Consider the following 13357-nt stretch of genomic DNA (forward strand, 5'->3'; position numbering starts at 1 on the left):
CCTTCCAAATTCTTGGAGCACACATGAAAAGGAAAGAAGTGGAGGAAGCATAATGTAGATACTTTATTGAATTCATGTGTAACTTTAATGTTGATAAGTTGTTGGTGTATTTTTCTTCAACTTCTTAAATTTTGCCTGTATCAGTGCTGTCTTCTTTAGGTTGTCACCTCTTGTGGGATAGGGGCCATGGCTGGATGTATTAACCTGTTCATCACTTTCTTCTACAAATAAATAACTTAAATTTTTTTCAGCTTTATCGAGATATAATTGACATAGATTGTGTAGATTTAAGGTTTATAATGTGATTCTTTGATATATGTATATATTGTGAAATAATTGCCACAGAAGGGATACTTAACACGTTTATCACCTCACATAATTATCTGGTTTTTTTTTGTTTTCTGCAGTGAGAACACCTAAGATCTACTCTTTTAGCAACTTTCAAGTATATAACACTGTTGTTAGCTATAGTCACCATGCTGTACATTAGATCCCCAGAACTTATTCATCTTAAAACTGGAAGTTTATACCCTTTGACCAGAATCTTTGTATTTCCCCAAGCCCTGGGATATCACTATTCTAGTCTCTGTTTCTGTGAGTTTTGTTTTTTAGATTCCACACATAAGTGAGATCATACAGTATTTGTCTTGCTCTGTCTGACTTATTTCATGTAGCATAATGCCCTCAAGGTCCATCAGTGTTATTGCAAATGGCAGGGTTTCCTTCTTTCTCTTGGCTGAATAATAGTCCAGTGTGTGTGTGTGTGTGTGTGTGTGTGTGTGTGTGTGTGTGTGTACACGCATCTTCTTTATCCATTCGTCTGTAGATGGACATTTAACAGGTTGTTTCCATATCTTGGCTATTTTGTATCATGCTGCAATGAACATGAAAGTGCAGATATCTCTTTGGGATAGTGATTTTGTTTCCTTTGGATATACAACCCTGAAGTGGGATTGCTGGATCACATGGCAGTTCTCTTTTTAATTTTTTGAGGGACCTCCATGCTGTTTTCCATAGTGGCTACGCCAATTTACATTCCCACCAACAATGTCTGGGGATTCTTTTTTCTCTGTATCCTCACGAACCTTTTGTTTTTTTGATAATAGCCATATTAATGGGTATGAGGTGATATCTCATTGTGGTTTTCCTTTGCATTTCCCTGATGATTAGTGATGCTGAGCATCTTTTCATGTACCTGTTGGCCATCTGGATGCCTTCCTTGAAAAAATGCCTATTTAGGTCCTCTGCCCATTTTTTACTCAGATTGTTTGTTTTTTGCTATTGAGTTATAAGAGTTCTTTATATATTTTGGTTATTCACCCCTTATGGGGTCAATGGTTTGCAGATATTTTTTCCTATTCCATAGGTCGCTTGTTCATTTTTTGATTGTTTCTTTAGCTGTGCAGAAGCTTTTTGGTTTGAAAGTCCCATTTATATATATTTATATGTATTATATGTATATTTGCTTTTGTTGCTTGTGCTTTTGTGTCATACATAACCAAAAAATTGTTGCCAATACCACTGTCAAGGAGCTTTTCCCCTTTGTTTCTAGAAGTTTTGTGGTTTCATGTTTAAGTCTTTAATCCATTTAATCTCTGTGAGTGGTATAAAGTAGGGGTACAGTTTCATTCTCCTGCATGTGATTACCCAGTTTTCCTAGTGCCATCTATTGAAGAGAATATTCTTTCCTTATTGAGTGTTCTTGGCTCCTTTGTCAAATATTAGTCAACTAATATGCAAGTGGTTATTTCTGGGCTCTCTATTCTGTTCATTGATCTATGTGTCTTTTTTAATGCCAGGGCCATACTGTTTTGATTACTGTAGCTTGAAATATAGTTTGAAGTCAGGAAATATGACGCCTCCAGCTTTGTTCTTCTTTCTTAAGATTACTTTTACTGATTGGGATCAGTTGTTTTTCTATAAGCTAATGACATATATAAAAAATAGTAAAAATCTCATTTACGATAGCATCAAAAGCAATAAAATACTTAGGAATAAGTTTAGGAACAAGGAGGTGAAAGAGCTGTGCACTGAAAATTATAAGAATTGATGAATGAAATTGAAGAAGACAAATAATTGAAAGATATCCCATGTTCATGGATTAAAATATTCATACTACTCATAGCCAAGTATAGATTCAGTGCAATCCTTATCAAAATCTCAGTGACGTTTTTCACAGAAAAAACAATCCTAAAATTTGTGTGGAACCATGATAACATAAATGTTTTTGATGATTTGGTCACATCTGCTTAAAAGCTGTGGTGTCTTCTTTTTGCCTACATAGTAATGTCAGAACTGCTTTGCATGGCATCAGTCTGAATCCTGCTTACCATTTTGACATAATCTCTGAGCACTTTCACTGCTGTCCTCCTAGTCCATGCCTTTAATGTACTCACATTCCCCCCACACACTGAGCACCATTACATCTTCATATTTCTTTTCTTTTCTTTTTTTTTTTTTTTTTGGCTGTGTTGGGTCTTTGTTGCTGCCTGTGGGCTTTCTTTAGTTGTGGTGAGCAGGGGCTGCTCTTCATTGCAGTGTGCGAGCTTCTCATTGCGGTGGCTTCTCGTTGCGGAGCACAGGGTCTAGGCATACGAGCTTCAGTAGTTGCAGCTCATGGGCTCAGTAGTTGTGGTGCGTGGGCTTACATGACATGTGGGATCTTCCCGGACCAGGGATCGAACGCGTGTCCCCTGCATTGGCAGGTGGATTCTTAACCCCTGTGACACCAGGGAAGCCCCCATCTTCATATTTCTGCTTGTGCTTTTTTGTTGTCTGACAGACTCCTAGTTATTTACCAAGGCCACATCAGATGCCTTCTCTTTTCTATAACTGTCCCTGATATCCCCCTAATAAGCAGGATTAAACTCTTCATTTCATTTATATAGTGCTTTATTTTTCTTTCACTTATTGACAACATTTATCATTTAAGAATGAGTTACTCATTAATCTCTCTGGCTAGGATATGAGGTCCTTGAGAGTAGGAACTTTGAGCTTCTTATTTTTGTATCCCCAGAACATACTTGTAGTCACATAGAGTAGGTGTTCAATGTTTGGTAAAAGTTTAAAAATTGTTTTTTGTACAGTAATGAGTAGGGTAAATGAAAGGAGCCGTTTGTAGGAGCATCAGAGAATGAGTAATGAGTAATGAATTTGAGGTACTTGGTTGGAAAATGAGAGGGTTGTTATAGACAACAGGAGGGTAAGAAAGGTGGCAAAGTTGGAAGGCAGGTAGAGGTAACGTAGACATGTGAGCAGGGGTGCTCTATAGGCAACCTTCTGATGAGTAACAGAACCTCTTGCTGTTTTTCTTAAGGTGGCCCAGGAACAGGATGAATCAGTAACTTTGTTCATTTTCCTACTTGTGCTTCTCTGAGGTCCATGGTGGATTTAGTACAACATTTTAATGTGAGACTCTTAGACTTTATATCTCTTTGCAAAACAGAGCTAACAAATTAATAGTGTTGTTTTCTCATTTTCTTGTTTTTATTTTTTCTTCTTTCAGAGCTTTAAAGATCCTACCTCTTCAGTTTTTTTCCAGTTCTTAGACATTTTGATTTCTTTTTTTTTTTTTTTTAAAGGAAGAAGAAATTACCTGATTCTTTTTCACTCCATGGATCAGTTATGCGACATTCACTTTTGAAGGGAATTTCTGCTCAGATAGTGTCTGCAGCTGTAAGTATTTTGTTCTCTTCCCCCAGCTTTATAACCTGCAATGGCATAATGAAGTAGGAATGAGCATAAAACAAAGCACAAAACTTCTCTTGGCCCGAGGCTTAAGAAAAATAGAATCTGGCTTTCGTGGGTTTTGTGTGATTATTTTTGACTCTTAAGACATAGCTACACATCTTGACATAGAAATTAGTGCAGCCATGAAATAAAGGTCTGCCCAGAGTCTCGGGTGTGCCTAAATGAAATATGGCAACAAGCCTAAAAGAAACACTATCTGCTTTTTCTTTAAATTCCTTTTCAGTTTAGTTGCCATCTTGTGTATTTGGTTGAGTCAGAGTGCTTGTTTTTTTTAGTCTTTTCATATGGAGGAATGATTGATCAGAAACTTTTACAACTGAGTGATTTTTTTATAATTCACAAAAGTCTTTTCATGTACCTTATTTCATATACTTACAACTTAGAAAGTATGGAAAGCCATATCCTATTTTACAAATGAGAAGACAGGCTCAGAGAGGTGATATTTACTTACCTTACATCATTGGGTTAGGAGATAGCAGAGCAATTACTCAAAATTGGTGTTTTTGGCTCCAAGTCTAGTGCTTCTTTGTTGTGAAATGAGGGTGGTATTGGTGCATGTGGCCAGTGTATAATGGCTGGAACAGAATATCTGTGTCTTTTTTGAAAATGATTTAGAGCACTGGGTTAGTGCAAAAATATTTAATAGCCTGTCAAGACTATAGATGCTGATTCTGGTATGTTTTATCAAATTCTTTGGCCTCAAGGCCTATAGTTTTACGTAGTCTTTCAGTTTTGGTTTTCTGAATTCTATACATAGATTCTGTAAATAATAATAATAATAATAATAATAATGACAATGATGACAGATTCATACCCCAGGAACTTTGATATGTTTTTATGTTCTTTTCATGAGGTTTAATAGGTATTTTGCGTATTCACTTTGGACAAAGTTTTGATTTTTCACAAGGGTTAAGAGATTGATACAGAAGTGGCATCATGACGCCGTGACCACATTGTAAGAAAGCTCTTACTGCAGAAACCAACACAAAACAAAAACCCAAACAACAACAAAAAGCCCCCCAAAACAAAAAAAAACAAAAAGAAAAAGTGTTCTCTGTGGGCAATTGGTATACCCTGACCCAGCTCATATATCATGAAGTCAATTTAAATAGAGAGATAGTCAAGCAATGGAGGAAACCTGGGCAATTGTCCTTCCTCTTTTAGGTGGAGAGTAACTCATATTTGCTAGAATGGGAACCACCTGTTGAGGATTACATTTCCATGACGTTTTCTGAATTTAATCCTTATGTAGGTGATGAAATTCATTCCTTTCAAAATCAAGATGAACCAGAACAGTCATTTGACCCACCTGTGCAGTTTTTAAAATATTTTGAATAATGGAGACTGAACTAAAACTCAGACATTGAACAATGATTAGATAAATCTGTTATTTAAAAGGGTTTCTCCTTTCTCTTGAAGAGGAGGGGAAAATTCTAATAAATTCCAGAGTGTTTGCATTCTGTTCTTATTTCATTGCCATGGCTGAACTCCTTTGGTATGTTAAAATGAAAACTGCTTTTCTTGTGACAGTCTTCATACTCTGCTTTCCTAATTTTGGATTACCAGCTCAATTTAAATTGTATGCTTTTCTGTGATGGTTGGTTTATTAACATGTAAGGCTAGTTGTATTTTGGGGTGTCTCTCCTGACTGGCTCTTCAGTAATGCCTTCAGCCATGTGGATAGTGATGTTATTGGAGCTGCCTGGGACGTTGCTCATCATGGCCTTGTAGTCCGTGCCTGGAGAACACTTAGGAGAGATGAAACTTTAGGAGTTGTGAACCTCATTGTTTAGTTTTGGAGTCCTCCTCAAAGCAATATGACATGTGACTATATTTAAAATTGATTCAAATTAATTTTAAAGGATAGTTATCATTTTATGATCACCTAAGATAATGGAGATACCTTAGCATAGTGTTTTTGCACAATGTGTCCATTGCATAAGAATCTCCTCAGGTGCTTATGAAAATGCAGATTCCTGGGCACCATCCCAGACCTACTGAATTGGAATCTAGTTCTAGCAGGGTAGCTAGGGATTTGCATTTTAGCAGATATCCCAGGTGATTCTAATGCACCTTGGCTTTTGAGAACCACGATCCTAAGATGCTGTGACACCAGTACTAAAATTCTATTGCTATAACCTCCAGATTGCTTCCCACATCTGTGGGTTTTTAGCTTTTAAAGTTAGCTGACTCCTGATTGCATTTCTCAGGTTCCATTTTGAGTGTGGTTTATGTTCTTCATTTGCCGTCTCATTTCCCTACCCAGGACACAAAACAATCATTTAGCACATTCTTATTGCATGTTTCGTAATTGTTCAGCATCATGTTAGGCATCATTTACACAGACACACATCCACACAGAGTAGAGTATATCCTGCTACCCAGAACATCGCACATAGCAGCCTTGGTGATTGTTCTTCCTCATAGTCCCATGCCCTGGTGTAAGTTTTTTAAGTTAGTTCCTGGGAAGCTGTGTAGAGTTGGATAAACTAGAGTCTGCCTTCTCAGAGATTATAATAATGAATTGAGCACATTGACAGGGACAGACAGAAATGTAGAAGTGATACAAAGAGCCTGCTCTGGGAACTGGAAACCCTGAGTTTTAGACATTGTCACTTTCTGAATATCTTGGGCAAGTCAGTTTAAGCTCTTTGAAATTTAATCTGAATCTTAAGGATCTTAATCTGTTTTCTTAATCTGGAAAATCAGAATGATACTACTTGTTTTATTCATCTCCCCTGGTTTGAGTATCAAATAGTGTAATAAATGCATTTGAGAGCTCTTTGCTGCTACGGTGCTAATCATTGAAAGCCCTTGTTATTATTTAAAGCTATAGAAGCACCAAATATTAATAGATACCCTTACATTTATATGCTATTTTACATTTAATTTGATCCTCAGGACAACTCACTTAAACAGATAAGGGGACCAGTACTCAGAAAGCTTAGGTGACTGTGCCAAGGTCATACAGTTACTGGTAAGGAGCTGGGACTAGACTTAATTTTTGATTTCCTTATTCTGACTGAATATACCCTTCTCTGGTTTTTATTTAGGAGTTATTTTATAATCTGCTGGGTAGGAAGCTCCTACTTAGAGGAAGAATGTCTTTAGTATATGTTTTTTTGTTTGTTTTTATAAATTTATTTATTTATTTTACTGGCTGTGTGGGGTCTTTTTTTTTGCTGTGCACGGGCTTTAGTTGCGGTGAGCGGGGGCTACTCTTCATTGTGGTGCATGGGCTCCTCATTGCTGTGGTTTCTCTTGTTGCGGAGCATGGGCTCTAGGCGTGTGGGCTTCAGTAGTTGCAGCACATGGGCTCAGTAGTTGTGGCTCACAGGCTGTAAAGCTCAGGCTCAATAGTTGTGGCGCATGGGCTTAGTTGCTCCGCGGCATGTGGGATCTTCCTGGAGCAGGGCTCGAACCCATGTCCCCTGCATTGGCAGGTGGATTCTTAACCACTGCACCACCCAGGAAGCCCTAGTATATGTTTTTTTAAAAATCTTTATGTATTCTTACCATTTTGACCCATAGTACTTTTAGTTTATTCACATAATTGAGAGTAGAATCTCTTTCCTCTCTCTTTTCCTGCATATTTTCATTTATAACCAGTACCCTTCCTGAAACAGTAAAAGAAAATGATCTACCCTTGTGTTCTTTATATTTTGTTGGTGCATACAACTTTTGTAGTTTCTCTGAGTTGGGGGCAAAAATGATGGTTCCACCTCTTGTCTGAATTGTATATGTAAAGATAGGGCCTTATGCCATTTTCTGTTTAAAAATGGGAGTATCTTTTCAAATACTTTTTTTTTTAAATTTTATTTAGGACAAAGTAGATGCTGGCTTGCCTACAGCAATTGTAAGTATATTTTAAGTAATCCTTTAAAGGTAAGCTTTCTATTTGATCAGATTTTCTTAGATTTATTCTTATGATATTCAAAGTTATTATATAAATTTTGTGATGATAAATTCGTATGTAATTTACTGCCAGTAATCAGGTTTAAAGTTTATCTGTGTTGAATGTTCTTTCTTTCTAGTGTATTGTTACTCTTCAGTTTTGTTTTTTGTTTTGTTTTTTGAGAAGCATATAATGGAATAATGATTAGCCTTTTCCAGATTTATTTGTTTGTGGTACTACCCTGCCCAAGTATATTTGCTCCTTCTGCGACTTGGCCTTGCTTTGGTTATAGGCAGTGGAAAACAGTATTTGGTAAAATCACTTTGTAGTAAATAGTACACTTAACAACTCTGAACTCTGTTGCCAAGCCTGCCAAATAGTAAATCTGTGGAGTGATTATAGAGAACTGGGGGATATTGGAAGCATACCAGTACCCTCTTTTCTATTTTCAACTATTTCCAGCTGCCTCCTGTAGCTTTCTTATTAGTTAGTCAGTTGGTGAGGAAGTGGGCAAGGTTTTGAGTATTTGTGGTGCCTTTTGGCTCCTGTGAATAAACTGGAGAAGGGCTTTCTTGTCCCTTTCCAACACCTCATAGGAGGCTCTTGATTGGGTAGCATAAGTGCCTCTTATTTTGTGTGGACCTCTGAATTTTTTAAAAAATTGCTTTAGAGGAAGTTAAGTGGCATGCTTTTGCCTATAATGTTGAACATATGATATTTTAATATTGCTACCCTTAGAGTAAATTTAGAGGGATTCCCAGAAATAAGATGTTCTGAGTTTCATTTCCTGTCTTGCCTCCTAGGTGAAATTTTCTTTATTTATAATAGTTGGTATGTTATCTGGTGCCTAGAGGAAAGAAAACCAACAAATTCAGTTCTGATTATTTTAAGATCCTTGATGTACTGTCTTAAAATGTGATCTTTTGTTCTCAGGCAGTGTCCAGTCTGATAGCAGTGGGTACATCTCATGGATTGGCTTTAATATTTGGTAAATTTTCTACCTACTTTCCTTATTTTAAATATTAGTATTTGGGTTTTTTTGAAATGATGTCTTTTAATCACAGTTTATATAGTGAACTTATTTTTTTTGAAAAAAGCCAGAAAAACTTGAAAAGCAGTGGTCAGCATCTTTATAGCTAAAAATTACTTGACTCAGCTTCATTTTGTCACTCGTTGCCAGTTTATTTTCTTCTTTATGAATTTATAAGCTATCATATCATCTCGTATCATATCTTTGACTCTCTGCAGACCTAGACAAAAAGAATACAAAGTTGAAAGGGACAAGAGTTGTCATTTTGTATGCCTCTGGTTTGTGGTGGTGGTAATTTTTTATTCTGCATCATATCTGAGTAGTAGGTATTTGAAAAGATCTTCAGGGAAAGAGATTCCCAGGCTTTCTCAGTAATTTTCAGTAACTCTCACTGACAGTAAGTTTTTTTTTAATTTACGTTGTAAATCCCTCTAAAACTGAATATTGTTTAACCCATAATCACTTTCTCTTTTTGGTTGAGAAGAAAACTTAGCTAGTTTTTTGTTAGTATAGTAGGTGATAGTCCTAAGTATTTTCTCATTTTTTTTCCTATGTGAGACTAAATAAACCTAGTTTTAATCTTTCTTTGCTTTTGCATTCAATACTATGAGCAGAACGTTTTGTTCTATTTATTTAAAAACTACTAGATAATATTTGCTGGTCATTTTTAGTGTTCTCTTATGGATCTTAAGTCTTTTACAACTCTCTTAAATGGAATTCCTGATGATACTGTATTTTAGTAAGGACTCTACAGGATATTGTGTAAGGATTTCCTGGGAACACCTTAATAGCAGAACCACAGTTTGAATCTCTGTGGGCCTTGCATTTTATTTATCATGTGAGTAAATAACTAGTTATTTTCCTTTGTTTTTGAACAATTTGACTTCCTATTTATAAATTTTCCATTAGGCCAAAAGCCTTATTTATCATGTGGTTTTAACACCCAGTCTTTTCAAAGGTGATTGATATAAATAATAAAGTTTTATTGTCTGGGGATGAGGAGAGTGGAAACAAAAATATAATTCTCTTGAGAGAACTTTAGAATTGATTCTTTAAATACTAATTTTTTTTTATTCCATGATGTGTTCATAATAAAAAATTTAGATGCACAAAAGGTTGAAGAGACACCAAATTCTGCCATCCAGGAATAATTCCTAACATTTCTGTATGGCCTTCTAATCTTTTTTCCTGTACATGTGTGTGTATATATATATATGTACGCACCCCCAACTGGAATCGTGTTAATTTGTAACCTGCTTTTTCATTACAATGAACATCTTTCCATGTAATTATTAGCCGTCTGTAACATCATTTTTTTTTTTTGCATTGTTATTAGCTTTTTTCTTTTTAAATTGAAGTATGGTTGATTTACAATGTTGTGTTAGTTTCTGGTGTACAGCAGAGTAATTTAGTTGATGTATATGTAAAATGAATGTATATACACACACATTCATTATCATTTTCTTCTCCATTCTGGTTTATCACAGCATATTGAACATAGTTCCCTGTGCTCTACAGCAGAACCTTGTTGTTTATCTATTTTGTGTATAGTGGTTTGTATCTGCTAATCCCAGACTTCTAATTTACCCCTCCTCTTCTCCTTTGATAACCATAAGTTTGTTTTCTGTGAGTCTGTTTCTGTGTAACATCATTTTTAATGGCTACATAGTATTCTGTTAAGTGGATTCACCGTAATTTACTTAATCATGTCCTACTATAAGACATTTAGGTTGTTTCTAAACAAAAGGTAGAGTGATGAACATCTTTATAACTGCATTTTTGTGGCCATAATTACTTCCATAGGACAAATTCCTAAAAGTGGACTTGCTTAGGTCAGGGTATGAACTTTTTAAACATAATTGCCTTCTAGAAAGTTTTACCAGCTTGCTCTCCTATCGCATATAAGAATGCCTGTTTTCCTGTGAGGGCATAGTTGGTATCAGATTGATAGAGTTTTGGGAAGGGATCTTAAAAGGACTTTTACTTCAGTCCCCTTATTTACATATGAAGTGATTGAGAACCAGAGAGGTTAAGTGACATGTACAGAGCCAAATTCAGAATCAAGGAATACTGAATCCTAAGATCAGTGCATTTCTACACTTCCAAGCAGTTCTCCTGTTCTGAGGGAAAAGGAGGCAAATTCCAAGATATATAAAGGAAAGAATGGAAGAACTAAGATGAATGAGGATAGAATATAATGCATATATTTATCTGTCAGCAGAACACGTTTACTTTTGTTCCCACTTACCACTACTCACTTTTCCTCAACTCTATCTGCTTTAATATCCCTTCCTTACCACAAGGTTATAAGAATATGTGCCTGCTTGTAATCAAATCCATGTAGAGCTTACTGCAACAAATTAAAATGAAGTCTTTTAAAATAAAAACTAACAGAGGAGAAGAGTACATTGTCTTTCATTACTGTCTCCTTAATTTCCTTGGTCCTGCTTTCTAATTTTTTTACACCCCAGCAACTTTCTTGAAGATTTGATGAAATTGTAATAAACTTTCATTACAGTCTCGTGAAAAAGAAAGTATGCCATAATGAACATTTTGAGAAAGAATCTTAATATTATAGTTATACTTTGGATTTTTAATGCAGTGAATAAATTTTATTCATTATTTTTGTAGGAATGAGATATTTGGATAGTAAGTTTTAACAAATGGATTAAAATTTGCTTGAAAGCCAGGAAAAAATGGCAGAGTAATAATATTATGAAGTGTCTAGAGTAGAGGTCTGGGTTAAATCTGATCTTTTAAACATCTTTGTTGATCATAGGAAAAAGTGCAGCAGGAAGAAGTATACTTGTTTAATTAAGTACCATTAGATTCTCTTTGGAATAGAGCCCTGGGTCATTAAAATGGTAATTGTTGTAAGCTTCTTAAATGTGATGCAAATTGCCTATTCTTATGAAATTATATGTATATGGTATTTATTATGTATTTTGGTTCTTACCTAAATACAGGATCTCAAAAATTTGAATCTTAAAGATATCTCCCTATCCCAAGGCCCTTAGTTTTCCGTTTTTTGGGTTGTTAGTATACTTTAGTAGATTATCTTTTGGAAATTGTTTTTGTTTATATCAAACTTAATGGACTTGGATTTACTGTGCTAAAATTTGGAAATTATGCATTTTCTTTATTTCCATAACCAGTACCTAAATATAAATACTAGACGTATCATTTAATCACATTTAGTATCGTTCCCACAAATAAAGTTTATCTTATACTCTTAAAATTTTACCTGTCTCTTCTTTGAACTTTTGAACTGATTTCTTGCTTTTCTCTTTCTTTTGATCTTTTCTCCGTGGATTCAAAGGAAAAGGTATAGTAATTTTGGTTTGCATGAGTGACACTTTTTCTTTTGACCTTTTTATGTTGAAAAAGAATGTTATCAGTTACAGGCTATGCCCTCTTATGAAATGCCTATTGAAAAGAACCAGCTAATCGAAATTGGTTAAAGTAGGGAATTGTTAAAAATTATAAATATATGCATATCTTCAATGTTTTATTTTAAATGAAAATAAATATTCATTTTCTCCTTGATCTTTTGGTATAGTCCAAAGCTGTTTCTTAGAGTTTGTAACTGTGAGTTGGAGGTCTGCAGCAACTTTTTTTGGCGTAAGCTGCATCAGTGATGGGTCATGCAAAATGTGTACTTTTAGTTAAAAAAAAGAGGCAAAAGCTTAGGCACCTGTGAATCAGTCGAGGTGTGCCAAATTTTGGATTTTCATAAAACTTCTTTTCAATTTTCTGCAGTTGTCTTGTCCATACCTTACTTCATGACAGTTAATTCAAATGAACTCATCTTTACCAAGTTTTTCTAAAACATTTGCTTAGCTTTCATAGAAACAACAGCTCTTTCTTTTCCATTCTATTTCATCAGTTGACAGTATTGTTTAATTACATTTTTAAAGTACAGTAATGTTACAGTGGTATGAACAGGTTTTGGAAATGAACACAACTGACTCTTTGTAAGTATCTGCGTTCTAGAAAATAGCCAGTTAGCTGTGGGGAGTCAGTGTATTGTGGGCTTTAGTCAGGAAGCTTTATAGAGGGAATAGAGAACTTTAATTCTGTGTGTCTGTTACATGGTGGTTAGGTAAAGTGCTTTTGCTGTGTTATGATCACTGATGAAAGATGTTTTCTAATATCTCTTTTCTTCTTCTCCTTTGGCCTTAGAGAATATTTTAATATGCACAAAGGAGTAGTATTGAGGAATGGTGAATACTGGCAATAAAAGCAGAGCTCTACACACATAATTAGATTTTGATTCTTTCTAGGATCTAGCTGTTTCCTTCTTTGATGGTCTTTGGGATGTAGTTAAAACAAATTAAGGGTGAAGAAACTTTAACCAGTTAGGTTAATTTTGGTGTGTGGAGAGAGAGCAGAAATTCTTGAAGTATGTTTAAATTTAGATTTTATGGCTATTATAGACTATATGTTATTTAAGGCTTTTCTTTGCTACTTAGCATGTTTCTCTTAAGCCTAGAATATGCTGAGATCTGCCCTAAGTGTACTTTGAAAGGTATACTAATAAAGAAATAGATATAATTCATTGCACTGTCAAATAGATGTGCTTTTTTTGTGATATCTGGGCTTCCAGTTTTCTTAATGAATTGGTAGGCTATTTATTATCATTAATGATAATTCTTCACATGTGTACCATTGGATAGTTTTCA

At 35.1% G+C, this 13357-nt stretch overlaps 1 protein-coding gene across 4 annotated transcripts in view; it reads left to right on the forward strand.

Moving 5' to 3' along the window:
• VPS8 (VPS8 subunit of CORVET complex) overlaps nucleotides 1-13357 on the forward strand; it is a 280030-nt gene that overhangs the window by 20659 nt on the left and 246014 nt on the right. For all 4 annotated transcript variants that reach the window (XM_057737662.1, XM_057737661.1, XM_057737663.1 and 1 more), the window contains exons 5-7: nucleotides 3582-3675; nucleotides 7574-7606; nucleotides 8579-8633. In XM_057737662.1, coding sequence (XP_057593645.1) covers nucleotides 3582-3675; nucleotides 7574-7606; nucleotides 8579-8633 — 182 coding nt within the window. The remainder of the gene's footprint in view (nucleotides 1-3581; nucleotides 3676-7573; nucleotides 7607-8578; nucleotides 8634-13357) is intronic.

This window comes from Hippopotamus amphibius, chromosome 6, assembly GCF_030028045.1.
Source record: "Hippopotamus amphibius kiboko isolate mHipAmp2 chromosome 6, mHipAmp2.hap2, whole genome shotgun sequence".
In the NCBI taxonomy this organism is placed as follows: Eukaryota; Metazoa; Chordata; class Mammalia; order Artiodactyla; family Hippopotamidae; genus Hippopotamus; species Hippopotamus amphibius.